The following is a 25,107-nucleotide window of genomic DNA, read 5'->3' as shown; positions in this document are numbered from 1 at the left end:
TCTCTCTCTCTCTCTCTCTCTCTCTCTCTCTCTCTCTCTCTCTCTCTTTCTCTCTCTTTCTCTCCCTCTCCCTCTCCCTCTCTCCTCAATCTCTCTCTCCTACCTCCACCCAGGCTGGTGGGGGCTGGGCAGGCAGGCTGTTCAGTGCAGTGGGTGGGGGAGTAGGGGTGTCCCTGTCAGGATTGCTGAGGGCCCCTGGCTTCAGCCCCAGGATAAAATGCAGCTTCATCAACTTGTCTCAATTTGACAGGTTAAAGAAACACACAGAATCCCTGCTCTGGAACGGGGTGGCCCCTTCCCACCTCCCTCCACCCTGCTTAAAGGGACAGAGCTACTTAGGAATATATATATTGTGGGGTGGGGGTAGGCCAGGACGATGGGAGTACCCCTGCTTCCCAGGTCTTTCTTCCTTTCTTCTGCTCTGATCTTTCCAAAAATCTCTATATAGTTTAACCCTTTTCCTCCCCTGCTGAGAGGCAGCTTACAGTCATGGAAACTGAGGTACAGGATGGCTCTGTGGCCAGTTGGGGAGCCAGTGACCCACCTCTCTTCCAATCTGATATTTATCTGCTTGATTCCTGGTGAACTGTTTCTCTCCCTCTCTTCTGCCCAGCTCTGGAAAGGGCTTGAGGTACCTGTTCTTGTTTCCCTGAAGATATTATTGGGAGAGGTAAGAGGGAATTTGATATGCCAGGGGCTTTTGAATGTTTTTTTTTCCAATGGAGTGTGAAGATTCCCAACTCTGCCACTAACTGGATGCCTGAATTTAAGCCAATCCTGTCCTATCTCAGGCCTCAGTTTCTCTACCTGTAAAACCAAGGGCTAACGCTCCATAGTTTCCTTCCAGCTATAATGTTCTGAGTCTTCCATGTCTAAAAGGCAGGAACCAAGGGTCCCTGGCTCCCATTGTTCCTTCTTTCCTCCCCTCTGCCACAGGGACAGACCCACTAACCGAGGTTAGCATCACTAACCTTGACAGTTCAGGGCCTGAAAACATTGTGCTGGATTTGTAGTCTGAAGGCTTGCAAACAGATCTAAGCTTTGCTGCTTGTTCTCCTTGTGGTTACAGTCCAGTCATTACCTTTTGGGGCCTCGATTTCCTTATCTGTAAAATGAGGGGGTTGGCCTGGATGGCCAGCACAAGGCCCCATCAGGCTTGAAATAGATGATCCTTAAGAGTTCATTCTATCCAACCTCTCTTTCTACAAAGGAGTTGACCGAGGCTCAGAAAGGACTGGTTTGCCTAGGGGTCACCCAGAGCTGGTGAGTGGCAGATCCCAAGTCTCCGAACTCCAATGCCAATGCCCTTAGAACAGAATAAAGAGCTCTTAATGATCAGTTAGTCTAACCCCCTTGTTTGTTTTCTTAGCCAGAATTGAGGCATTTGTAGAATGCCTCACATCTCATTAATTTAATTAATTAAAAGGCTGTGTTTCAATGACACACTTTGTCAGAAACTTCATTACCAAAGCTGGATGGAGGGGAGGAGTAGAAGCCAGATTATTAACCCCCTTGGTTTATGAGACAAGGTAATTAAGGCCCAAAGAAGGGAAAGGACTTAGTCAAGGTCACACAGTCTTAAGCAGGCACTTTGGCCCCCCACCTCCACCCTTGAGTTCCTGAGACCCTCTTAGTCCTCAGCCCTTCACTTACCAATTCACCCCTTAAGTCTAAATCAAGATCGTGACAAATACTGAATACAGAGGCCTGCCTTCCAGATGCCTCATTCATTTAACAGCTGGGCAAAGAGACTTGGCCTAGCTAGGGTAGTGGATGTACAATCAGAAAATCTGGGTTGGGGCCGCTAGGTGGTGCAGTGAATAGAGCACCCACCGGCCCTGGAATCAGGAGGACCTGAGTTCAAATCTGGGCTCAGACACTTGACACACTAGCCGTGTGACTTTGGGCAAGTCACTTAGCCCCAATTGCCCTCCAAAAAGCAAGAAGAAAATCTCAGTTCAAATTCCCCATCCCTGCTGTTTCTTACCTATTTGACTCTAAGTAGGTTCCTTCCTATTTCTGGGCCTCAGTTTCCACATCTGTAAAATGAGGGAATTGTACTAATGGTCTTGAAGAGCCCCTCGATATATTTCCCTCCAGTCACCCAAAAGGTCAAGGTCTAATTCCCTGGAGTCCTGCCAGGAGAATGTAGGACTGAGCAGGTTCCAGGCCTGGGGGGGGGTGGGGGGGGGGGCTTGGATTTCTATGCCAAGTAACCCCTCCCCACAGTGGGAGGGAGTTGGCACCACTGCTTCTGCCAATCGGCACAGTCTGGTTAGGAAGCAGTCTGCTTGGACACCTGGTGTGGGCGGCGTTCCCCAAACAGCCAGCCTGCTGGGGAGACAATATTTGAAAAACACAGATTTGAAGTGGGGCTGGTTTGGGGAGTGGGGGAGATGAGTCGGGGGGTGAAAGCTGTGCTGGGGCACTGGCTGAGATGACTCTGGGCAAAGAGCAGGTGCTGATGGGAAGTGGGAGCCCATTCCTTGGCCCCTGCTCCAGCTTTTGGCCCATCTTCCTCCTCATTGTGCCCAGAGAATCTGACCTAGCCCGGAAGTTCTCCTTTGCCTCTGATCTCCATTTCTCTTGCTACAGTTGCAAGTGATTCCCCCAATGGCAGGCTCAGAATTCTTCCTGCGTTGGAGGCTTCTTCTGCCCCCCTTTCTAACCCTTCTTCTATTTCACTGGGTATCTTTGTCAGTCTGTCTCTCTCTGTGTCTCCCCCCACCCCCACCTACTTGTCTCTCTCCCTTCCTCCCACTTCTCCATTCCGTCCCCCCCCCCCCCCCAACTGCCTTCAATAATCAAATCCAGGTTTTTTGAGTTGGGAGGAGATGCTTGGCTGAGGTGGCCGAGAATGGCCCCATCTCTTTTCTTTTTCTTTCCTGGCTGGAAGGGGAGCAGCCCCTTTTGTCGAGGGTGGGGGAGGGGGACCCTCCTGATTCCTTTGGTCTGATAAGAGTGGTTTAGGCTTCTTTGACAAAGGACCAGACCCTCCTTCTATTTGGAGGTGAGGAAGATAGGGAGAATGGGGGGACTTCTGGGGGAGACAGACCCCAGAGCATTAGCCTTGAACTAGGTTTGCTGGGCCAGGATAGGTAAACAGGTGGGGGGTGGGGTGGGGAGTGCCGGAGATATTGACAACAAGGCCTCTTTGTCCAGAAGGCATAGACCAAGACAACCCTATTGGTCGGGGCTCTCCCTAGTTAAACCTCTGTTGAGATTGTTCTTTTGGTCCCACTAGTGGCGGCCGTGGTGGTAGTATAACCACATGCGTCTCTTGTGTGGGAGGTGTCTGTCCATCCTGACCCAGATTCTGTCTCCAGGTATCCCGGGGGCCACGTTTGCCTCCCTCACCCTCGGATGCACCCCATCATGCCCGCCACTGTCCTCTTCTTCTGGGCCTCCCTGCTGACTGGGGCCTGGCCTGCTGCCCTCACCAAGGACTACCTCTTTGCCACCCCCAGGGTCCAGCTCTCCTTCAAAGGTAAGAGATGGTTCTCAATCATCCATACCTGTGAATTCACCATTTTAGTAATCCTCTTTGGTCAGAATAGAAACTCAGGCTTCCCCTTCATCTGTACAGGCCTTGGCAAGGCAGACCCAACCTCACCTTTGTTTGAGGCAGACTAAGTGAGGCAAGAAAGATTTTGTGCTATGGAACCCAAGCAGAGCAACATTTGGGTTCTCTGATGGTGGAAGGGGCTTGAGATTTCTCATGGCGCTGTCCCCAGTCCATGGACATGGAGGATTAAGAGGTGACAGGGTCAGTCTGGGCCTCCTGAGAGCTAGGCTAGGGAGAAGAATGCCTCTCCTCGGTCCCTGGACACAATGGGCTAATGGCTTGGGAGGTCAGCAGCGTGGCGGTGGCCGGGCTCGCCTCACCCGTCCTCCCCTCCTAGCGGTTCTTGGGCTTCTCATTTGTCTTTACTGGATGATAGTATTAGATAGCAGTCAGAGAGCCTATCAGCCACTCAACAGGCCTGGGCTGAGCCCTCTGGCTGCTCAGCCCTGTTCTCCAATCCATTTTATGGGGATGGGGCTCGAGCAGGCAGAGAAGGAGTGGGTGGAGGCTCGGCCTTCAAAGAGCTCACAGTCCGGGATGGGAGGCAGAACCCGCACCCAGGGCACAGAGAACCAATGACAACAGGCAGCTGGTACAGTAGGAGGAATTGGACTGGGAATGAGGGGGGCTGTTCCAGTCCTTACTCTGCCACCAACTTCCTGTATGATTTAGGTCACTTTCCCTCCTCTGGCATCTAGTCTTCCTCTCTATAGGCTCCCCAAGCTCTCTATGATTCCATGGTTGTGCTAATGGCTAGGTGTGTGATTAAGATGTAAAGGACCATGGGTGGGATGGGGGAGAGGTCTAAGGTGAGCTGGATTGATCAGGGGAACCTTGCTAGGGGGTGGGATTGGATTGGATTCTATCCACTGGGACCTGGTTGAAATTGGGACCCAGAAAAATCACTGGGGTGATATGTGCTCATACTGATGGCTTTGTTAAAGATTTTCTAAGCTTCCGTGTAGATCCAGATGTCAGGGCATTTTTCCCCTTACCAAGGACATTTGGATGCACTTGGTATCTATGGACCTGAGACTCCCAGGGCTGGGAAAGATGTGGTCACCCTTACAGAGGGAGGGGGCTGTGCAGCTTGGCTAAGGTGGCTGGGCCCAGTGAGCGGTAGGCCCCAGGACTCGTCCTTTCTTTGCTTACCTCCCTGAAGCTCTCTGGCTGAGTCCTCTCTGGACAGGACCATTTCCAGAGCTGGTATTGCCAACAGATCAGGGAAGTGAGCTGTCTTTAATCAGCTTTTCTGCCTCGATAACTTTTGTGTTCAGTCTCTTTCCCTCTGGTGAGGCTCAGCGGGGGTGGGTGGGGGACAGGGGCCAGGAGCCACGGAAACTGCTGATCTGTGGGTTTGAGAAATGGGAGGAGGAAGAGTTAATCGCTTAGGACTGTGAAATCCCCTCAACTCCCCCGCCTCCTCAATGGCCAGCCCAGGCCCCAAAAGGTGAGAGATTTATTCTGCTGACACCTCCGCCCGGCTCCTTGGCCCCACTTTTGCACAGCAGCTGATTAATAAATCGGAGGGATGCTGACTTGGGCCAACCCCTCTCTTCCTTTTCCCTTCTGCCTACATAGCCAGTCCTTAGCTCTGGCAGACCCCTCATTCTTCTCCTTCTCCTTGCCCCTTCACAGCCATGCTTAGCTTAGTGTTAAGTGCCTTGGGCTGCTACCTGAATGATGAAATGCTCCTCAATCAGTGCTGACCCATGAAAGAATGGCCTCTTGGTTTCCTGGAGAGCATGGTGGAAAACGCCCTGTATTTAGAAGCAGAACACTTGACAAGCCATTTAACTGGGAGCAAAACCCTTCACCTCTGGGCCTCAGTTTCCTCATCTGTAAAATGGGAAAAGGGACAGTCATGTTTCCACTGCTGTTCCCTAATGGGAAGGGGCCTCCCTAGGCACACCCAGAGGCATCAGAGGGGAGTTGAGGCTGGGGTGAGAACTGGGGAGCTGATATAGAGGTGAGAGGGATGCCTGGCTCTGAACTCTGAGACCAAGTTTCCATCTCTGTCCGGACACTCTATGACAAGAGATGATGGAGTAAGGGGCCAACTCAGTCTGGCCCTGATAAGGAGGGAGCAGATCAGTGTTGGAGAGTAGATAAAAAACAAAGGCAGGAACCTGGACTGAGACCAAGCAGAGCCAACTCTTCTTCCCCATTCTGGAGGAGGGGGGGGGATCCTGGCTAAGAGCTCCTGTGCCAGGGAAAAACCAGGGGAAAGGGATAGAGCCTCACCCTCACCCTGATGAAGGCCTCAGTTTGTGGGAGGAGTTAGGAGGATAGAATATAAAGGACCCCAGCCTCAGTGAGCCAGAAGCAGAAGCACCCACTCCCCCACCCCAGGAGCCCTTTGGTCACAGGGGAAAGGTAGCTCATAAGAGGAAAAAGAATTCTTAGTAAATAGAATGCAACAGTTGGCTTCAGTTTCTCCACCTGCAAAATAGAATTGAGTAGCTTGGATGACCTCTGACAGTCCTGAGCTTTGAAATGTAGGGATCCCATAGGTGTCTAGGCAGAAGGGGGTGGGGGTGGGGGAAGTACAGTAGTGGGCTTCCTGAAAGAAGTGAATTTTGACCAGGATTTAGGAATCTTTGTAAATCATTTCCCCAAATCTCAATTCCTTTGGTGTACCTCCTTTCCCAATTTAATTTATTGCTTTTCTTTTTAATATATTTTTATTTATTTCATGAAGTCTTTCCCAATTGCATGTAAAAAAATTAACATCATTTTTTAAATGTTGACAATTTAATTTAATGAGCATTTATTACAATACGTTCAAGACCCTAAATAATATAAAGGTAGATTTAATAGAGTCTTGCTCTGAAGAAGCTTATTCCCCAATGTAAGAGATATGCAGAAGAATAATTCTGCCAAGGTATCTGACCATCGCTTCCCTGCCTCAGGGGCACTCTGATGCCTCTGGGATTAAATGCAAACTTTTCTGTTTAAAGTCTTCTGGCCCATTACTCCCTTCCTGCACTCCCAAGGTCCAGCCCCACTGCCCAATCCCTGTTCCTCATCTAGTATATTGGATCTCCTGGCTCACAGGCTTTGCTTAGGCCCTCACTCAGGTCTGGAATGCACTGTCTCCTCATCTCCACCTCTTAGAAATAATTCCTAGTTTTCTTCAGACCTCAGTTCTGGCCAGGCTTCCTCCCTGGGCTCTTTCCTGGTCCCTCTCCATGAAACAGCCCCCAGTTCTTGCCCTGCAAATAAATTGTGTTTACATTGTAGATATCTATTTGTATTTATTAGCTATGTAGATGTATCTCCTCCAGGAAATGCCAGCTTCTGGAGGTCTGCTATGGTCTTTTTTTTTTGTCTGTGTGTCCTCAGTGCTAAGCACTGTACCTGCTACCCAGGAGGCACCTAGGCGTCCTCTGAGATTGATGTGGATATAAAGGAGAGGAGAGGTCCAGCCATTGTGTGTGTGTGTGTGTGTGTGTGTGTGTGTGTGTTCTGGGACTTCATGTAGGAAAGGTGGTCCCTGAGCTGAACCTTGGTGGGAAGATTCCTGCACTCAGAGATGCTTACGAATAGAACCCACCAAGAGGTGAGGATAGATAATCTAAGTTCCCTTTCAGCTTTCAATCTTCTGATGATATAGAGAATGGACTGGAGGGAGGAGGGACTGGAGCCAGGTAGACTGGATAGCAGGCTCTTAGAGGTGAAAGGCAAGAAGAAATGAGAACCTAAACTAAGATGGTAACTGTGAGATTAGAGAGGAGGGGGCAGATGAACTAGAATAATAAAGTCAATAATAGCTGTCTTTAAATAGCACTTGAAGGTCTGTTGGAGTTTTTTTTTTAGTTATTGATATTGATATTCTTGTTTTTCTATCACCTTCATTTCCTAAGACACTCTCCTCGCCTCCTAAAGAAAAGAAAAATAAAGAGAGAGAGAATTGGCAAAGTTACCTACTTATCTACCACATTACTGAAGTTGGTATATCTGGGGTGATCCAGAAGTCTTAATGGGCTTTTAAGCCATCAAACCTTAGGAGCCTGTGAAGGAGGAGTCATGGGTAATTAAACTATTGAAGCTTAAAAGTGCATTAAGACTTTTGGGACACACTGTATTATGTTTACCACCCCCATAGTCCACCACCTCAGCAATGAAGGGAGGGTGTTAAATACTCCTATCTCTTTGGGGAGCCAAGCTTGATCATAATCATCTTACAGCATTCAGTTTCAATTGAGTTGTTTTTTCCGTTTGCATTGTTGCATTGTATATGTTACTTTCCTGGTTCTGCTTCTATCACTTTGCATCAATTCATACAAGTCTTCTGTTGCTTCTATGGAATGTTTGTATTTCTCATTTCATTTCTCATACACCACCACAGTTTGGGTAGCCATTCCCCATCAGTTGTTTCATTTTGAGCTTTTGCTACTACAAAAAAAGCACTTGAAGGTCCACAAAGTTTTTCATATCTTACCTGTCCTGATTCTCACTTTTTGTTGTTATTCAGTCTAGGCTGACTCTTCATGACTCCATTTGGAATTTTCTTGGCAAAGATACTGGAGTGGTTTGCCATTTCCTTCTCCAGCTCATTTTTCAGTTGAGGAAACTAGCAGAGTTAAGTGACTTGCCCAGGGTCACACAGCTAGTACATAATTGAGGTTGGATTTGAACTCATGTCTTCCTGACTCCAGGCCTGTTGCTTCATCTACTGCACCACTAGCTGACCTGATTCTCACTTACTGAAGGTATTATCCCCATTTTCCAGATAAGGAGTCTGGGGCTCAGAGAGATTAATTGATTTGTCCAGAGTCCCTCATATAGTAAGTTTTGGTGAGCCTGCAAAGGTTAAATCTTTGCTGATGGTCTCCCAGAGCTAGTCATTGTTGAGGCAAATTAAGAACCCCAGGACAACATGTCCATCGCTCTTAATGGATATTGGTGCTGGAGCCCTTGCCCTTGCCCTTCCCTCCTTCCCCTTGCTTAGATAACTGAGGGGTTGGAGCATTTAAAATTCCTTGTGGTTGAGACACTAAATGGGGATTTTGAAAGCTGCCACCACCACTACCCCTACACTTAACTTAGCTGGGAGCCATCCCAGCCATAGCCTCAATCTTTGGGACCTGCCCATTAAGCAGCAGGGGAGGTGTGAAGGCCCCACATCTCCATTGTTCTGCCCCTGTAAATGTTTACCCTCCTCCAGGAAGGTAAACCCCCCCACACCCCTTGCCCCTGCTGTGAACTCAGAATTGTGTTGTGGCAGGGAGGAGGCAGCGTAAAACCATGTCTCCTGAGGTCTGCTGGTGGGGTTAGGGTGGAATCTAGGGAATTGATTTTCAACAGGAGAAACTGAGGCATGGGGGCGTAGATTCTAGACAGGAAGTCATTTCTATCCTGCTCTTGGAGAGGATCACCACAGGGCTGGGAATGAAACCTGCCCTTGTGCTGGGATCTTTGGAACAATAAGTACCTGATACATATTTGTTGAATTAAAGTGAACCCATCATTCAGTCAATAAGTATTTATTAAGTGTTTACTGCTGCCAGGCACTATGCTAAGTACTGGGATACAAAAAGAGGTAAAAGATAATACTTAGCCTTCAGGAGCTCACAATCTAATCTATGCACAGGGGCTTAGATACCCAGCCAAGCAATCACCCCCATACCCAGCCAGAAAGGGCACTGGATTTGGACTAGGTCCAGACCCTGGCTTTCACCTCATTGAGTCTCAGTTTCTTCATCTGTAAAATGGATGTGATATTCCTTGTACCACCTCCTTCCTAGAGCTGGGTTGATTAAAGCATTTTGCAGAGTTGTTCAGTCATTTCTCAGTCATGTCCAACTCTTCGTGACCCCATCTGGGGTTTTCTTGGCAAAGATACTTGAGTGCTTTGCCATTTCCTTCTCCAGTTCATGTTACAGATGAGAAAACTGAGGTTAAAGGGTTAAGTGACTTGTCTAGGGTCACACAGCTAGTAAGTTTCTGAGGTTGGATTTAAACTCAGGTCTTCTTGACTCCAGGCCCAGTGCTCTCTCTAGTCACTAAGCCACCTGGCTGCCCTTTTTGCACACCCTGTTGTTAAAGAGATAATAACTGGGGGCAGCTAGGTGGCACAGTGAGTAGAGCACTGGCCCTGGAGTCAGGAGGACCTGAGTTCAAATCTGGCCTCGACACACACACACACACACACACACAAAACCTAGCTGTGTGACCTTGGTCAAGTCACTTAACCCAATTGCCCTACCCTCTCTGAAAAGCAAAAAAAAAAAAAAAAGATAAAAATATAATAATAGTATTATCTTAAGTTTGGAGAGGTTCTTAACTAATTGATGTCATTGGAGGAATTTTTCTGCTACCACAACTCTGGAAGCTCTGAACCCTGCCTTCTGAGGGATGGTGATTGATATCAGTGGAGAGGATGCCCACCTTGACACAATGAAAGGACCCTGAAAGGATGTGATCAACAAGGGAGCCTTCTCAGGTTCTGCTGACTGTCCCATGGGCAGATCCATCTGAGGAGAGCCAGGAGCCAGGTCAGAGAAGGTCTGCATCCTTCCAGAAGTCCCTCTGGTTTCTAGGCACCCCCATGTGGGTGCAGGAAGAAGCATCAGTGTCCTTGCCCTCCAGGGAGCCAGTGGCTGCATCTTGGGCCTTGGGCTCTGAGGCTGGATGGTTCCTGGGCAGAAGAGATGAGTGTTGGCTGCTGGTGTGAGCTGTCCCTCAGGCTGGAGGGGAAGGGATGAGCTGAGAGTTGTTTCCTGACTCAGATGCCTTCCTTTCCATCCCGTTTTCCAAGGAAAGGGCAGGGGGTGGGGCTGTGTGCCTGGGCCTAAGCCTCTATCAGGCCCAGCCTCCTCTCCAGTGCTAAACAAGAAGGCAACTATTTTTATTTGATTCCAAGATAAAAATACCTCATTCTTTCAGCCCCTGTTTCCCCTGAATTTAGGGACAGTTTCTTCTCTCCCATCCCATCCCCAATAGCTGACATTTATAAAGCCAAAATTGGCAAATTCATTTACATACATAATTTCTCTCATCCTGTGAAGCAGGTGAAAGTATTCTTATCTCCATTTTACAGGTCATTATAACTGAGGCCCAAAGAGCTTAAGTGACTTATCTATGCACACATTACAAGTAGTAGAGGAACTAGGATCATAGGAATATGTTGTAAGTAGGATTAGGTTTTAAGGAGAAGGGGTGAAAGTTAAAAGAGGTGCCTCCTGGCTTCAAGGCTGTTGTTTAGCCCCCAGGTCCCAGGCCCCAGTCTCTTGGGAGGTGACCTGGAAGAAGCTCTGTCTGTGAGAGCCCTTCTCCTTCCCTGGAGGAGAAGTAGCAGCCAAGGCCGAGGCTCCTGGGCCCTCCTGCCTAGCTAACTCTGGTAGGGGAAGAGGAGTCTTCAGTGGAAGAGTGTATTATGTTAAGGATTGAGTTAATGGCCCTTCACTGCCATTAGGCTAATGGTTTAGAAATGAGTTAAGTGGGGAGTTTGGCTACTCCTGTCTCCTTGGGAGCCCCTGCTGAGGCCCAGTGAGTGGATATAAGCAGTGGCATTGGGTTGGCAGTCTCTGCCTCAGGGGTAGGGGAGCAAAGCCAGTTTGCCCTGGAGACCTCCTTTGGGAACCTCAGTTTGTAACTCAGGTATTCCAGGAATTCGGAAGGTACTTCTCCAGCCTACTCCTTCTCTCTTCCCTGGGCTGTTATGTGGGCGGCCCTTTGCAAACCCAAAGAGCTTTAGGGAGGGGAGCCATTATTATTCATGCTGGCAACCGTGGAACTGAAAATACCAAAGAGTTTGGGCCCCTGGAGACCTGAGTTCAAATCTTGGCACTGTGGACTTTTGGGATCTAGGCTTCTTTCCCTGGCCCTGTTTTCCTCACTTGATCTTCCCCATTGGTCATCTAAGTACTGACTAGCTTCTGGGCTCATAGATCTTTTTTTTTTTTTTAAGCAATTGGGGTTAAGTAACTTGCTCAAGGTTACACGGCCAGTTGTTTCTGGGTGTGGTGCTAAGTATCTGAGCCCGGATTCAATCGCCAGGTCATCCAGACACTGGGGTCGGTGCTACTGGGGTCGGTGCTGTTACTCGCTGTGCTACCTGGCCGCCCCAGGGCTCATAGATGTTATTCCTTCCCATAGTAGCCTTGAGCCTTGGGGGACAGGGTGAGAACTGGCTTCCCTGGCCTTGGATAGGAAACCTTCAGTAGAGTGAAGCCTGGGTTTGCCTTGGGAAGATGGGAAATAGTAATCACAGTATCTTATATTTAAACCTTAAAGATCTTCTAATCTGCCCCCCCCTCCCCAATTTTGCAGATCAGGAAACCGAGGTCCTGAGAGGTCAAGTGATTTGCCCACAGTCACACAGGTAGTAAATGATAGAGGTGAGATTTGAACCCAACGCCTTCTGAATCTGATCCCTAAGCCCTAGTTCTGCCTTCCTCTCTGAGGTTCTATAGAAATGCACATGGATTTCTTCATCAGATCAAAGCCACTCCCTACCCTCCCTTGGTCTGGGAGGAAAGCTTGGGAAGGAGGTTTTAATTAGAAGTATGGGGAAGTCCTTCTCTCCACAGAGGGTAATGGGACTCCTCCCTCAGCCCAGAGCAGGTCCTGTGGGTCTCCCAGAGTCAGTGGCAGAGCCAAGGGAAGGACTCAGGAGTTCCAGGTTCCCCAGCAGAGCAAAGCTAATTAGGAGGATGGCTCTTTTGAGGCAGAAGCCACTGGGTTCTGAGATTTTGGGGGACTCTGGTTAGAGTTAACCTTTGGACCCCACCAGATCTGGCTTTGCCAGGGAACAGTGAGGCTCATCCCCCTTCCTCCCCCTCCTGCCTTGGGTTTTCATTGGCATCTAGAGTCACTAGTGCATACTCAGTAAGTAAATCATGTTACTTGGCTCTCCCAGCCTCTTAGTAATCATAAAGAATTTAAAGGAAAACCACCGAGATGAGATTTTTATCTTGGCTCATAAAGGCTTCTTTCATCAAGAGGCTTGGAGGCTTAGAGGGCACAGAAAGCCTCCACCTGTACCTCCACCAGCCGGCCAGGGCCACTGACCTGAAAAAAAGAAGGGACAGCAGGGCCATCTCTGCCCTTTCTCTCAGAATAGAGATCCCTGGGAGCCTAAGGGACCCTGGTCTGTGCTGTGTGATTGATTGGCCCGGGGCCTGAGTCTCTGACTTAGGGTCATAAGCCCAGGGCTTGCCTTCTCACCCCAAGGGAAGTATGAAAGACAGGCCAGTCAAAAGACTTGAACTTGAGGCCCAGCATCCTATAGTAGAAAGGGCATTGGATTTGGGGTCACAATCTGGGTTCAAATCTAGACTCTATTCCTTACTGCCTGGGTGACCTTGAACAAGTCACTAGCTTTGTCTAGGCCCTTAGTTTTTTCCTTTATAAAATAAAGAGGTTATTTAGCCCTTTTTGATTTCTAAAATCCTTTCCAGTCCTAAATCTTATTTTCTTTTTTTCTTTTTTCTTTTTGGAAGGGAGAAGGCAGGGAAATTGGGGCTAAGTGATTTGCCCAAGGTCACATAGCTAGTAATTGTTAAGTGTCTGAGGCTGGATTTGAACTCAGGTCCTCCTGACTCCAGGGCCAGTGTTCTATTCACTGTGCCACCTAGCCACCCCTAAATCCTATTTTCTTATGATTCTGATCTCTGAGAGGAGGGAGAATGTCTCCTTTCCACTCAGGTTTAGACTAGTTTGGCCACATGGTATCTCGTTAGAAGTGGGCTAGGTTCACCTTAGCCTCCCTTCAAGGCAAACCCCCAAGATTCAGCTTTTCCTGATCCTGTCCCCTAACTTTCCTACCTTTTCCCAGATAACTGTGCCTCTGAGAGCTTTCTGACCCCTCACCCTCAGCCTGGTCTCCTTTTCCTGGTCCTGCTGGCCTGGTCTTTCATTATCTGGAGGAAGGTTATCTACTGACCAGCCTCTGGCCTCTTAAGGCATGTCCTTTTTCACAAAGTCTCAAGGAGTGGGATAGAACTGGTTTCCTTTGCCTCAGATAGGAGGCCCTCAATGGAGTGAAAGCCAGAGTTTGCCTTGTCCTCCTCCTTGAAATGTTGATGTGGGGATGGGATCTTGTCTCTGTTTTGTCCCCCTCTTCTGAGGCCTTAGGAGGTGTGCATTTGGAAATCCAAGACTCTCCATCTCAAGGCCTGGAGAAAGAATGGAATCCAATCTCCCTTCCCTCCCTCCTTCTACCCCTCCCTTTGTTCCTGCCTACAAAGCCTTCAGAAGGGGGGTGGGGTACAGCATCCTGGCCCCTTGGCCTGGAGCCTCTGAGAAGATGAGAGATCCTTGCTACATATTTCTTAGAAATAGGAAGAAACCTTTTCCAGGAGGCTCTGAACTCCGATGCCAGAAGGCTCCAATTTAGGCCCAGCGGCAAAGCCCACATGGTCTGATGAGTCTTTCTCTGGCCTTGTGCTCCCTCTCCTCCTCCCCTTCCACAGGGTTGGGGAGGGAAGGGGGCAGGACTCCAGTCCATGTAGGAGGGGAGGCTGTGGCCTCCAGCTGGCCAGAACCAAGAGACCAGGACTGACCAAGCAAAGTGAGGAGGAGCTGATCAGACTCTCCCCATTCTCCAGAGGGGCAAGTGGAGGCCAGAGATCTCCAGCTAAAATGGCAGCCAGGAGTTGGGCATTGCCAGCAAGCACATCTCTAGTTCAAGTTTCAGAGTTCTTCCTTTCTGCCCCTGCTCTTTCCTGTGTGCTCCATGCCTAAATTTGGCTCTGCTTTTTACTAGCTGCGTGATCCTGGAAAGATCTGTATCTTCTATATGGGCACATTGTGGCTCTCTAGAGTACAAGCAGGGACAGTTTCATTCCTGTCTTTGAATTCCCAGAACCTAGCACACAAATAGGAGCTTATAAATGCTGCTTGTATGACCTTGGACTAGTCACTGCTCTCCTGTAGTTCAGTTTCCTGCTCCATCATGAGGACAATCATTCTTGCCCTGTCTACAATGTCACTGACTTGTTTTGAGGAAGGGGCAGGGACTGGCCTAAGGGACTCCCATGTGAGGAAGTTCCCTCTGCCCTTGCAGGTGAACACGTCTTCTCTGACAGCTGCCTAGAGCACTGAGAGATGAATTGGGGTTGGGGTCACCGAGAAGCCTCTTTGTCCAGGTCAGACTTGAACCCAGATATTCTTGGGTTTGCAGTTGGCTTTTCACATATCATGCCACGTGCTTTGTAAAATGGTCGTGAAATGGCTAAGAGGACTCAGAAATGACCAGGAGGCCCTTGATAAAGCCTGAGGCAGGGTTCAGTTTATCTTATTTTATATAAACTCTGCCAATCTTAGGGACATGGGCTTGGCATGAGGAATAGCATTGTCGGGTGGGGAGTTTCCCGGGCAGAAATTGGTTTCAGTTTCTCTAAACTGAAAGATGGTTAGCAGCACTGGGGAGAAAGGAAGCTTCCAGAGGGTTGGGTTAAGGCCACCCTAGAATGGAGGACCCCCACCCCCCCCCACCTGGGAGGGAGAGGGATCAGGGGCCGGGGAGGGGGGAAGAGGATTCTTGAATCCCAGCCCTCTGGTTAGGCCCTTGAGGAAATGGAGGAGAGGAGGCAGAGCCATAGGGGTCCCTTGCTGGAGTGAGCTCCAGGCTGATCTGAGACCTGTCTGGGCTAAGTGGGGGCTGAGTGGTTTGGTCTCCTAAGTGCCAGAGGGCTTCCTCTGTCTGTAATTAGGGAGGCTTCTGGAGGAAGCAGACCCTTAAGCTCTTATGATTTAGAGCCTCAAGGCATCTTAGCTAGTTTGGTCCTCAGCAGAAGGGACTGAAGCCCAGAGAAGGGAAGAGACTTACTTAAGAGCACACAGCTGGCAGGGGAGAGAGCTAGAATTTGAATCCAGGCCTTCCAACTCCAAATTAAGTGTATTTTCCTCCTAATCAGCATTTTCCTTTTGACCCCAAAGGGCCAGGTGGGGAATAGGAGAATCTTTAGGGTAAGGAAATAGCATGAAGACTCAGAGTAGAGAATGTTGTCCTTTTCAGAGATAAAGCTGGCCTAGTATGAATGGGCAGGGGTCTGGACCAAAGGGAGCCTTTGGGCCAGAGCTCCTCACCTTGATTCCCAGCTCTCCATTGCTGTGTGACCTAGGAAAGGTCACTGCCCCTCTCTGGGCTCCAGATCAAGATCAGGCTGGGCCCAGCACATTTAGGGAGGGGAGAGAACTCAAACCCTTTGGCAGGAAAGTGCTGGCAGCATTGGGAGCCGGGGGATCATATGCCTGGTATTTGAATCTTTTTCCAGAATTATTTATGGCCTGCTGTCCCCCAAAGCAGAAGAGCAGATGGACCACACCACCTTCTGAGGCTGGAAGAAAGTCTGCATGCCCCCAGGCAGGGGAAGACTGGAAGGCAGGAAGCCTGGGTCCCCATCCCAGGAGGGCCCGAGAGCTTATAACTATTACTCACACTCATCCGGTCCCTTTTTCTTCCTCAAATGTTTTCCCAATCCTAGCTCTCATTTCATCCCTCACAGAGCCCCTGGGAAGTGTCTATAGCATAGAGGTCATTATTACCCCATTTTACAGAGGAGGAAGCTGAGACTTTAGAGGAAGTGACTTCTCCTACTATCAAGGGGGGTGAGTCAGTAGATGAGGCTCATAGGTTTAGAGCTGGACCTGAGAGGCCATCATTTTACATGCCACTTACATCATCGGAGCCCAGAGAAGTAAAATATCCCCTAAACAGTTAAGTTACCACAAGCTGGGTCCAAAGTCCAGCAGACTCACTGGACTGGGATTTGAGCTCAGGTCTTCTGACTGGATTAGTGGTGCCGGAGGCCTGTCAATGAGCATCACTCTGCCCCAGCCTGTAGTTGAGTAAGCTCTGAATTGGCTCGGGCCGTGTTCCCAAGGCAGCTTCCAAGGTGGGGCCAACAGTCCTGTCAGTCTGTGATCAATGTTTTTCCTCTTCATACCCCCTGCCTAGACCTCTTCCTTCCCCCTTCTTCCCTCCCCCAGCCTGCCCTTCCTGTTCTTGCTACTGCCATCATCAGGAAGGCTTGCTCTCACATGGGGAAGGCAGTTGTGGGGCATCGGGCCCAAGCTGGGAGTCAGTAAGATTTCTCAGGAGCCTTGGCTCTGCCGTTACCCTGGCCAAATGCTTTGTGATCCTCAGGGATTACAAGGTTAAGTCCAACCACTCCCCCTCCATTTTGGGGGGTAAGAGGGAAGCAGATCTGTCCAGAGTCCCCCAGTGAGGGACAGAACCCACATTCTTGACCCCCTTCTCCACCCCCCATTCCTTCTCAGGACTGGCTAACTTTCTCCATCTGATAAAATGAAGGGATTATGAGAGATGGTCTCTGAGGTTTCCCCCCACCCCCAGACCAGTGCATAGAGTAGGCATATTTAATCAGTGTTTGAGTTGAATTGAGCTGGGGCTGGGAGAGCCATGTTCTGGGAGGGGCCCTGAGTAGAAAATCTGGCAGTCCAGTCTCCAAAAGGCCAGGCCCAAGCAGAGTGTCCAAAGGCTTCAGCCCTGGCTGTTCTCCTCCCCCTGGAAGGAGCCAACAGAACAGGGTCCCTCTGGGTCCTACCAGGCCCTTTGGAAATAATACCCAAGAAGGGGTTAACAAGGCAGGAGGCTGGGCCCTACCACCCACCCCAGCCAGAAGCCACCTTCCCACTCAGAGAGAAGGAAACCCTGAACAGAGCTGGGGCGAGGGGGACGGGGGGGATGGGGAGTTGGGGAAGGAGAAGAGATTCCTCCCCATCTATCTGCTTCCTTGCCACCCCCCAAAATCTCCCCTCCCCACTGATGAGTGAGGGTGATTTATGGGTGTAAATGAGCCATGGAAAGTTTGTTGTGGTTTGTTCAGGGACCCACCAGGAGCCAGGGAGGAAGGGGTGAGGGGCTTCCGGGCCAGACCTGGAATGTTTGTTTGGGAGGGGATGTGGGGGAGAAAAATCTAAGTCAGGACAGAGGACAGGGGTCCCTACTTCCCCTGGGAAGAAAGCTCTATCCCGACTCTTACCAGGCCCCAGATGACTGGGACCTCCTGCTTGATTCGATGACCATGTTTTCACTGGAATCTCAAGATAATCCCATGAGGTGGGAAGGAGGGGGGCTCTTATGCCCAGTTTGTGGAGGTGGAAACTAAGACCCAGAGAGGGGGAAAGGACTTGCTCAAGGCCACACAATTGGTGGTGGAAGAGGCAGAGCACAGACCCAAACTCAAATCTCCTGACTCCAGGCCAGGGCTCTTCCCCCTCCAGCCTGCCAAGTTCCAGGCAGTGATTTTTTTCCCTTCTCCTTCCCTAGGGACAGGCAGGGGGTGGAGAAAGAAAAAAAAATCTCTAAATTCAGCCTCAGAAACAGCTCAGGAATTCTTCCTTCCTCCACCACCACCCCCCCTTCTAATAATTCTTCCAAATCCTTTGATAAAGACGAGATGCAGAGGGTGTGTGCTTAGAACTGGAGGAAGTGGGGTGGAGAGTATCTGGGGGGGCACAGATGGACACCAGGGGAGCTGGGTGGCCTCATCCTCCATTCCCCATTCTGTACCTCTGGGAAGGCCCACCTGCTACCCTGTATGCATTCAAGGACTCTGCAAACACACAAACTCACACCAGTGACCACAGGTGTGTGCATGTACGCCCATATACTTCCACACATCCATGTACACTTACCTACATATGTGTTCTGACCTTACCTGCTCATAGGCACTCATGCCCATGGGGCCAAGAGTCCCTTCAGACTTTGGATTCAAGGGCCATCACCTGCCTGGATGGCCATGACTGGGCCCATCGGCTCAGCTGAGGGTTAGATTTCTCCCAGTCTGTATCAGCTGAAGGCTTAGTGGCCATGGAGACAAACAGGCACAGACAAACCCAAAGGGTCCACTGACCGAAGCTCAGCCCAACCCCAGTGGATAACTCCCATGTCTGAACCATTGGGAGGGTCTTTTCCCCCAACTTGCTGTTTTCTTTTCTTTTTTTTTTTTGGAGGGCATTTAGGGTTAAGTGACTTGCCCAAGGTCACACAGCTAGTAATCCTGTCAAGTGTCTGAGGCTGGATTTGAACTCAGGTCCTCCTGACTCCAGGGCCAGTGCTCTATTCATTGTACCACCTAGCCACCATCAACTTGCTGTTTTCCCTTTGGAACTTTTGCACTCTGACCCTTCTGCCTGTTTTCCTTCTGTAGCTCCTTCCCTCTCTTTCCATCATCATTTTTTCCTCTTTTTCTACATCTCTTATTCATTGTTTCAATATCTTTGTCTCTTTCCCTGTACCCGTCATCATTTTGGGGTTTGAGCAAAGGTCTTCTCCATTGTTCATTTTGTGGTAAACTGAGGCACTAAGTGGAAGAGAAACTTTCACAAATACTGAATCAGAACTGGGTCCTGATCATAGGTTTACTGCCCTGCTCCAACTTGTGATTCCGGCCCCATCCTGAGTCATCTGTGTGCACACTTATGATCTGTTTTTGGGGAGGTGTGGTGGGCATACGTGGAAACTTCAGGACATTCAACTGAGACATGTTTTTAAAAATGAATCCACATGCAAATACACCCATATATATGCTGTGCTTGAAGCCTTTGGCCAACGAGCCCTGTCTGGACTGGCCTAGGCTGGTGGCAACAGGTTTGATGCCATCTCCAGTGATCTGGAAAGGTCAGGGAAGACCGTGGGAGGCAGAGGCAATGGGTCAGCAAGGAGGCCGGAAGGGGGTCCTTCTCCTCCCCCTCACCTGCTCTACTGGAAAGGCCAAAGGTTGTTGGCTTCGGGCACCCTGACCCAGCCTAGCCCCGTTGTCCTGGGTTACAGGGAGCAGTGGGAGGCCTGTAGGAGTGATCCGGTCAGCCTAGAGAGGGTGAATTCCTGTGAGTGCCAGTTTTGTCTCTTTTGGGATAGAGCTCACAGTAAAGCTTGAGTGGGTGTATGATCTAGACAGCTTTGGGGAGGGGCAGGTGGGAGATTTCTACCTCCCCCCCCTTCCCCCCTCCAATCCCACCACGACTGGCTGATCTTTTTCTACCTCTAGCCTTTCCCTACTTCTTCTGATCTATCTGATCTATGCAGGCCCTGATCCTAATCTACACCTACTCCCCAGGGCTTGTGGTTTAGTGGGAACACTGCTGGATTAGGAATCAGAAAGGCCTGGGTTCTAATACCAGCTTTACTGGTAATTAGCTTTGGGACTCAAACAAATCACTGAATACCTCTGAACCCTGTTTCCTCATCTGTAAAGTGGAGGTCATAATAGCACTTTTTTTCCCATCGTTATTGTATGAGATGTAAAGGTTATTAGATACAGAAAAGCACTTTACCAGGCCTAAAACTCCATAGACCTGGTAGATGTTTTTATTCCTGGGTCAAAAGCTCTCCCTTGCATTCCATTGTCAACCCCATTCAATCTTCTAATCTTGGCATTTGGTGCCCTCTGTAATCTGACTCCAACATCCCTGTCTAGCCTTATCTGCCCTGAATGTATTATGTTTTGTCCAAGCTGAACCCTGTTTGCCTCAGTTTCCTCAACTGTAAAATGGTCAGGAGAAGGAAATGGCAAACCACTCTAGTATCTTTGCCAGGAAAACCCAAAATTGGTTCATGAAGAGCAGGACAGACTGAACAACAAAAACAAGGTCTCATCCTGCTCTGTCTTTTCTCCCCCCTTTCACTTCCCTCTCCCACTCAGATTTTTGCCTTCCATGGTCCAGGTTACCTCCTCCAGGAAGCCAGCTCTCATACCTCTTTTGGCCCTGTCACCTCACTAGATCTCAAATATTCCTGGGTGACTTCATTTAGACTTCTCTTTTACTCCTACCCCTCATACTGGAAGTTGTATGAGAATTATTTTGGTGCCTGCCCTCCCCTCCCTTTTCTGTCTTTGAATGTCCACCATCTGGGCACAGGGACCTAGACAAAGTAAGTGCCTAAGAAGTGTTTGTTGAATCCTTGCCCAGGAGGCTTGGGTCTTCAGGCTGAGTATCTGGGGGGCCTTGATCCTGGCCTTCACTCTCCCATTCCCTTGGGAAAAGACCCACAGGGTCAGGGTCCTTCATGAGCACCCCTTACACAGGCTGTGTGAGGCCAACATTTCATAGAATCACAGCTTGTCAGAGCTAGAAGAAACTTTGATTCATTTGGTTTAATCCCCTCATTTTACAGCGGGGAAAACTGAGGCCCCAAGAATTAAAGCCATTTGGCCTCTCTGAGGCACTTCAGCCAACATTTGAACATTTAATGTGTATAGGGAGGAGTCCCAGCACTGTTAGGGCCAAAACTGCATTCAAAGGCAGCAAAGCTGGTACCCACATCAGGGAAAGGGGAGGTATAGCTAAGCATGCTTACAAGTGTCTGATGCCTTCTGCTGGAACTGGGCACTGGGGCACAGTGGGGTTGCCTCAGCTGCACCCCCCCATCACCTGTGCCCCCCTCCTCCAGGAGGCAGGCAGCATCTCCTGGGTGGTAGGTTTATCCTCTCCAGCTGTGTTCCTGCAGAGTGTTTATGGAACATCCTGGATGTTTACAGGGGCCGAGGGGGCTGGGGCAGTCACATCCCCCTTGCCAAGAGATGATTCTCCATAGCCAATTTCCCCCATCTGTCTAACTCAGTCTAGTCCCATCCTACATCCCCCTCTCCACCTTCCCTTTTATTGGCCTTTCAGTCATCTCCAACTATAGCCAACTCCTACCAGGGCCAAGAGCTGGGATTATCCCAATGGCCTTCTTACCTCTGGCTTCCACTGACTGGGCATCCTTTCACTACTAACCTGGCCTCATCTTCTATGAACAACTCACTGTTCCATGCCTGTAGAATCAGTGCCCTTGATAATCCCTGCCCCATCTCCTGACCCCTCCAAATCAGTGGGACTGACTGATTGTAAAGCACAATCCCCAGCCTTGGAGATGGCCAACACTGGGCCATCCATACTCTCTTTGGGTTTTTGTCGCTACTGGCGGATTAGAACTCAGCCTGGAGCCAAGGTCAGTGCTCAATCTGGAACTAGTTAGGTCATAGGCTTGGTCTTTCTGCTCTGTTCTTCTCTCTGCTCCCTGCCCGCCTCTACACACCACCCTTTACCCCTTGGTTTTCACCCAGCCTCATCCAAGCAGTGATAGTTTGTCTCTAACACAACTGAACGGGCATCCAGACTGACCTTGGTCACCTCTGAAGGCTCTCTTCCAGCCTAACTTGGCCTACTGGGCAAAGGAGAACAGCCTAACTGGGCTATTGAATATAAACAACACACAGGCTCATTTACATGTTAATTAAGCCGCCTGTGCTTGGGGCCTCTAGTGGTGATAATTGGGTAGGAGCGCTTGTAATTGACTTTGATGGCCCCAGGAAGACTGAAGGTACCTGCCTGACCCCCCCACAACCCCTCCCCCCTCCAATTGATTCTTCTTGCTTAATGGGTCTCCCCTTATCAAGGTCTAACATGCCATTGTGGGGTATGGAGAGACAGATGGCACAGTTCCTCAGGAGAGCATGACTAATGCCCTCTCTCTAACCTCAGTGTTCTCCCCTCGGGCCTGGAAAGCTCAAAGGGTCTGCTGCCCGGCAGGAGAAATGGGACCCAGGAAGCCTGGCTTCCAGGTCAACACCATCCCACAGTTTTCCTCTCTTGCCCCAAAGAGAGACCAGTCTAGACTTGAAGATTGGGGGCGGGGGGGATGCAGGGCTTGAGGGGGAAGAACAGAAGCATGAGCTGTGGGAACATATCTAAGGAGAGTCACAGGATCCTAGAGTTGGAAGAATACTTTAGGGGCCATCAAATCCACCCCCTCCCTTCATTTTACAAAGGAGGAGACTGAGGCACAGAGTTGAAATGACTCGCCCAGTCATACAGCTCTTGTTGTTCAGCTAAGAGGCTGAAATTCTGAAGGATGGAGGAGGAAGTGCAAATGTAGGGGAAACCTTTCTGCATTCTCCATCTTCATCCTCACTCCCACCTCCCTCTGCCCTCCTGACACAGCCCAGAGAGAGAGGTTATATAGGCAATCAGGAAACACAACAATCCACATTTCTGGCACTAGAAACACCCACGGAACTGGGAGACTGGGGGAGGGGGGAACAGGAAGGAAGGGATGGAGAAGGGCAGAGGGAGCTTCCAAAGCACTGCAGGAAGGCAGTTTTCCTGAGGTGCAGGGCTGTCTGGAGCCATCCAGGGTCAGGCAGAGGAGGGTGGGCTCTGGGGAGAGCTTTGGTGCTTTCTGGGAAGCTCTGCTTAGGCCCCTCCCCTTCCCCCTTCCCTTCTACAGAAAGTCAGCTGAGAGAGCCCTTCCAAGTCACCTAGTCCCTCATTTCACTGAGGAGGAAGCCCAGGCTTTCACAGCCTCTCCTGCATCCATCCCCTTTCCTCCACTCACATGACCTGTACCCTAGTTTGGGCTTCTATCACCCCTTGCCTGGACTATTGCAAATACCTCCTAATAGGGCTCTTAGCTTCCATTCCCTCCCCTCTCCAATCCATCCTCTATTCAGCTGCTAAATCAGGTCCCTTACCTCCCCTACCTGAACTTCAATGGCTCCCTATTATCTCTAAAATGAAATACAAAACTCTATAAGTCAGCATTTAAGGCCCTCCACAATTGGGTTCCCACCCACCTTTCTAGTCGTATTTCATATTATATCTCTTCTTGTTTTCTCCCTTCCAGTCAGTCTGGCCTGTTAGCTGTTTCCCATACAGGATGTTCTAGCATCTCCCACTAATGTACACATTAATGTGTATAGGTGGTCCTCCACATCTGGAATAAGCTTCTTCAACCCTTGGAATACCTAGCTTCCTTCAAGGCACAGTTGAAGGGGCTAGCTTTCACACATCCCCCTACTTGTTAGAACAACCTGTGTCTCCCCTCTCTCTCTCCTGAATATTTTAATTTTATTTTTTTTCTCAATTATATGTTGAAACACTTTTTAACGTTTGGGTGTTTTTTTAAATTGTGAGTTCCAAATTCCTTCCTTCTCCCCTTCTTGAAAAGGCAAACACTTTGATATAGATTATGCACTGCAGTCATGCAAAACATATTTTCATGATATCCATGTTGCAAAAGAGAACATAGCCCCCCCCCCCGCAAAAAGTAAGAAAAATAAAGTAAAAATGGTATCTTTTGATCTGCATTCAGACTCCTATTATTTCTTTCTCTGGAAGTGGGTAGCATTTTTCATCATGAGCCCTTTGGGATGTCTTGTATCATTGTATCACTGAGAAGAACTAAGTCATTCACAGTTGTTTATCATACAATGTTGTTGTTACTGTGTACAGTGATCTCCTGGTTCTGCTCACTTCACTTTGCATCAGTTCATAGAAGTCTTCCCAACTTTTTCTGAAACCATCCTGCTCATCATTTCTTACAGCACAATAGTATTCTATCACAATCATACCACAACTTGTTCAGTCATTCTCCAAATGACTTCAATTGCCAACTTTGCCACCACAAAAAGAAACAACCTCCTTTTTAAAGTTACTTTGGTTATACTTTGTCTGTGTTTGTTTGTATGTATGTGTATTAACTGTCTCCTTGACACCCCCCTCCCCCAGCAGAATATAAGTCTCTTGAAGGCAGGAGCTATTTGGTTTTTTTTCTTCGTATCTCCAGGACCTAAGATTGTGCCTTGCACATAGTATGCATGTAATGAGTATTTGTCCAACTGAATTTGAGCACAGAGGATTGAAGGGACCAGGTCATACAGTAAGCTGGTGCCAGGCTTGGGACTAGAACCCAGCTCTCGCTATCTGTCCCAGACTCCAAAGCACTGCCTTTGGGCAAGTGTTCATTTCCAGTTAGCAAATGGGTTTGGACATGACATACCGGAACCTGAGCCTCTTCTCTCCGTCTCTACCAACCCGAGCCCTCCCCCCTCCCTGCCGTGGGTATGTGGTGGTCAGGAGCTCTGTTCCATGAAGAAGGAGCTGGACACCCTTAGGGAGTGCATGGGGTAAGTCCAAAAGGGAAGGAGGACCCCAAGGCTTCTTAGTCTGGTGGGAACAGAGAAAGAGCAGTCTAGGTGGGGAGGGCAGGGTAGGAAGGAGCAAGGGCGGAAGGAGGGAGAAGGGCCCTGCCCTGGAAATAGCATAGGGTGTGTGTATTCAGGGGGAAGAGGGAGTGAACGAACATTTATTAAGCACCTACTATGTAACATGAACTATATAATATCATCTCGTTTGACATCTTAGATTGTCCCTGTTCACCATTTATTGAGATCCTGCCTGCTCTACTGACCCTTTGTATTCTGTCTATCCAATCTAGGGCTGTTGGCAATGGGGGGGGGGGGGGTGGGAGGGAAGGGGAGGTTGCCTTCTAAGATACTTGCTTCCCAGAGTGCATAGAGCCTAGACTCCTTTTCATGGTCCCCCCCCCTTCACACCCCTCTCCCCCACCACCACACACACTATAGGGATTTCTCGGAGGCTTCCCAGAGTCTGTCTGTGTTCTAAGCCCCAGTTCAGTTTCTGGGGGAAGAATTTCCCAGTTTCCCTGTGGGGTGATGATGTGGTTTGCCTCTAAACTCTCTTCTGCCAGCCCTCAGAGGTAGAGGGTACCTGAGTTCCCATGGCCAGGGCTAAGGGAAGAAGCATGTCCACCTTTGTATCTTCTTTGTAGAGTGGGG

General features: G+C 49.4%; 1 protein-coding gene and 1 long non-coding RNA gene across 4 annotated transcripts in view; both read left to right on the top strand.

The window, feature by feature from the left end:
• Positions 1-25,107, top strand: part of SEMA3F (semaphorin 3F) — a 62,219-nt gene that overhangs the window by 4,381 nt on the left and 32,731 nt on the right. For all 3 annotated transcript variants that reach the window (XM_069095676.1, XM_069095678.1, XM_069095677.1), the window contains exon 2: positions 3,327-3,487. In XM_069095676.1, the coding sequence (XP_068951777.1) occupies positions 3,364-3,487 (124 nt within the window). In that variant the 5' untranslated portion in view covers positions 3,327-3,363. The remainder of the gene's footprint in view (positions 1-3,326; positions 3,488-25,107) is intronic.
• On the top strand, positions 3,513-23,416 carry LOC138167071 (uncharacterized). The gene is made up of 2 exons (XR_011169801.1): positions 3,513-9,519; positions 9,687-23,416. It is a non-coding gene; the product is annotated as an uncharacterized lncRNA (long non-coding RNA).

This window comes from Petaurus breviceps, unplaced genomic scaffold (assembly GCF_028583685.1).
Source record: "Petaurus breviceps papuanus isolate PSGF00001 unplaced genomic scaffold, PetGlider_PUasm1.0 227, whole genome shotgun sequence".
NCBI classification, from domain to species: domain Eukaryota; kingdom Metazoa; phylum Chordata; class Mammalia; order Diprotodontia; family Petauridae; genus Petaurus; species Petaurus breviceps.
The sequence above is the reverse complement of the archived record's forward strand: the minus strand, read 5'-3'. Positions and strand labels throughout refer to the sequence as shown.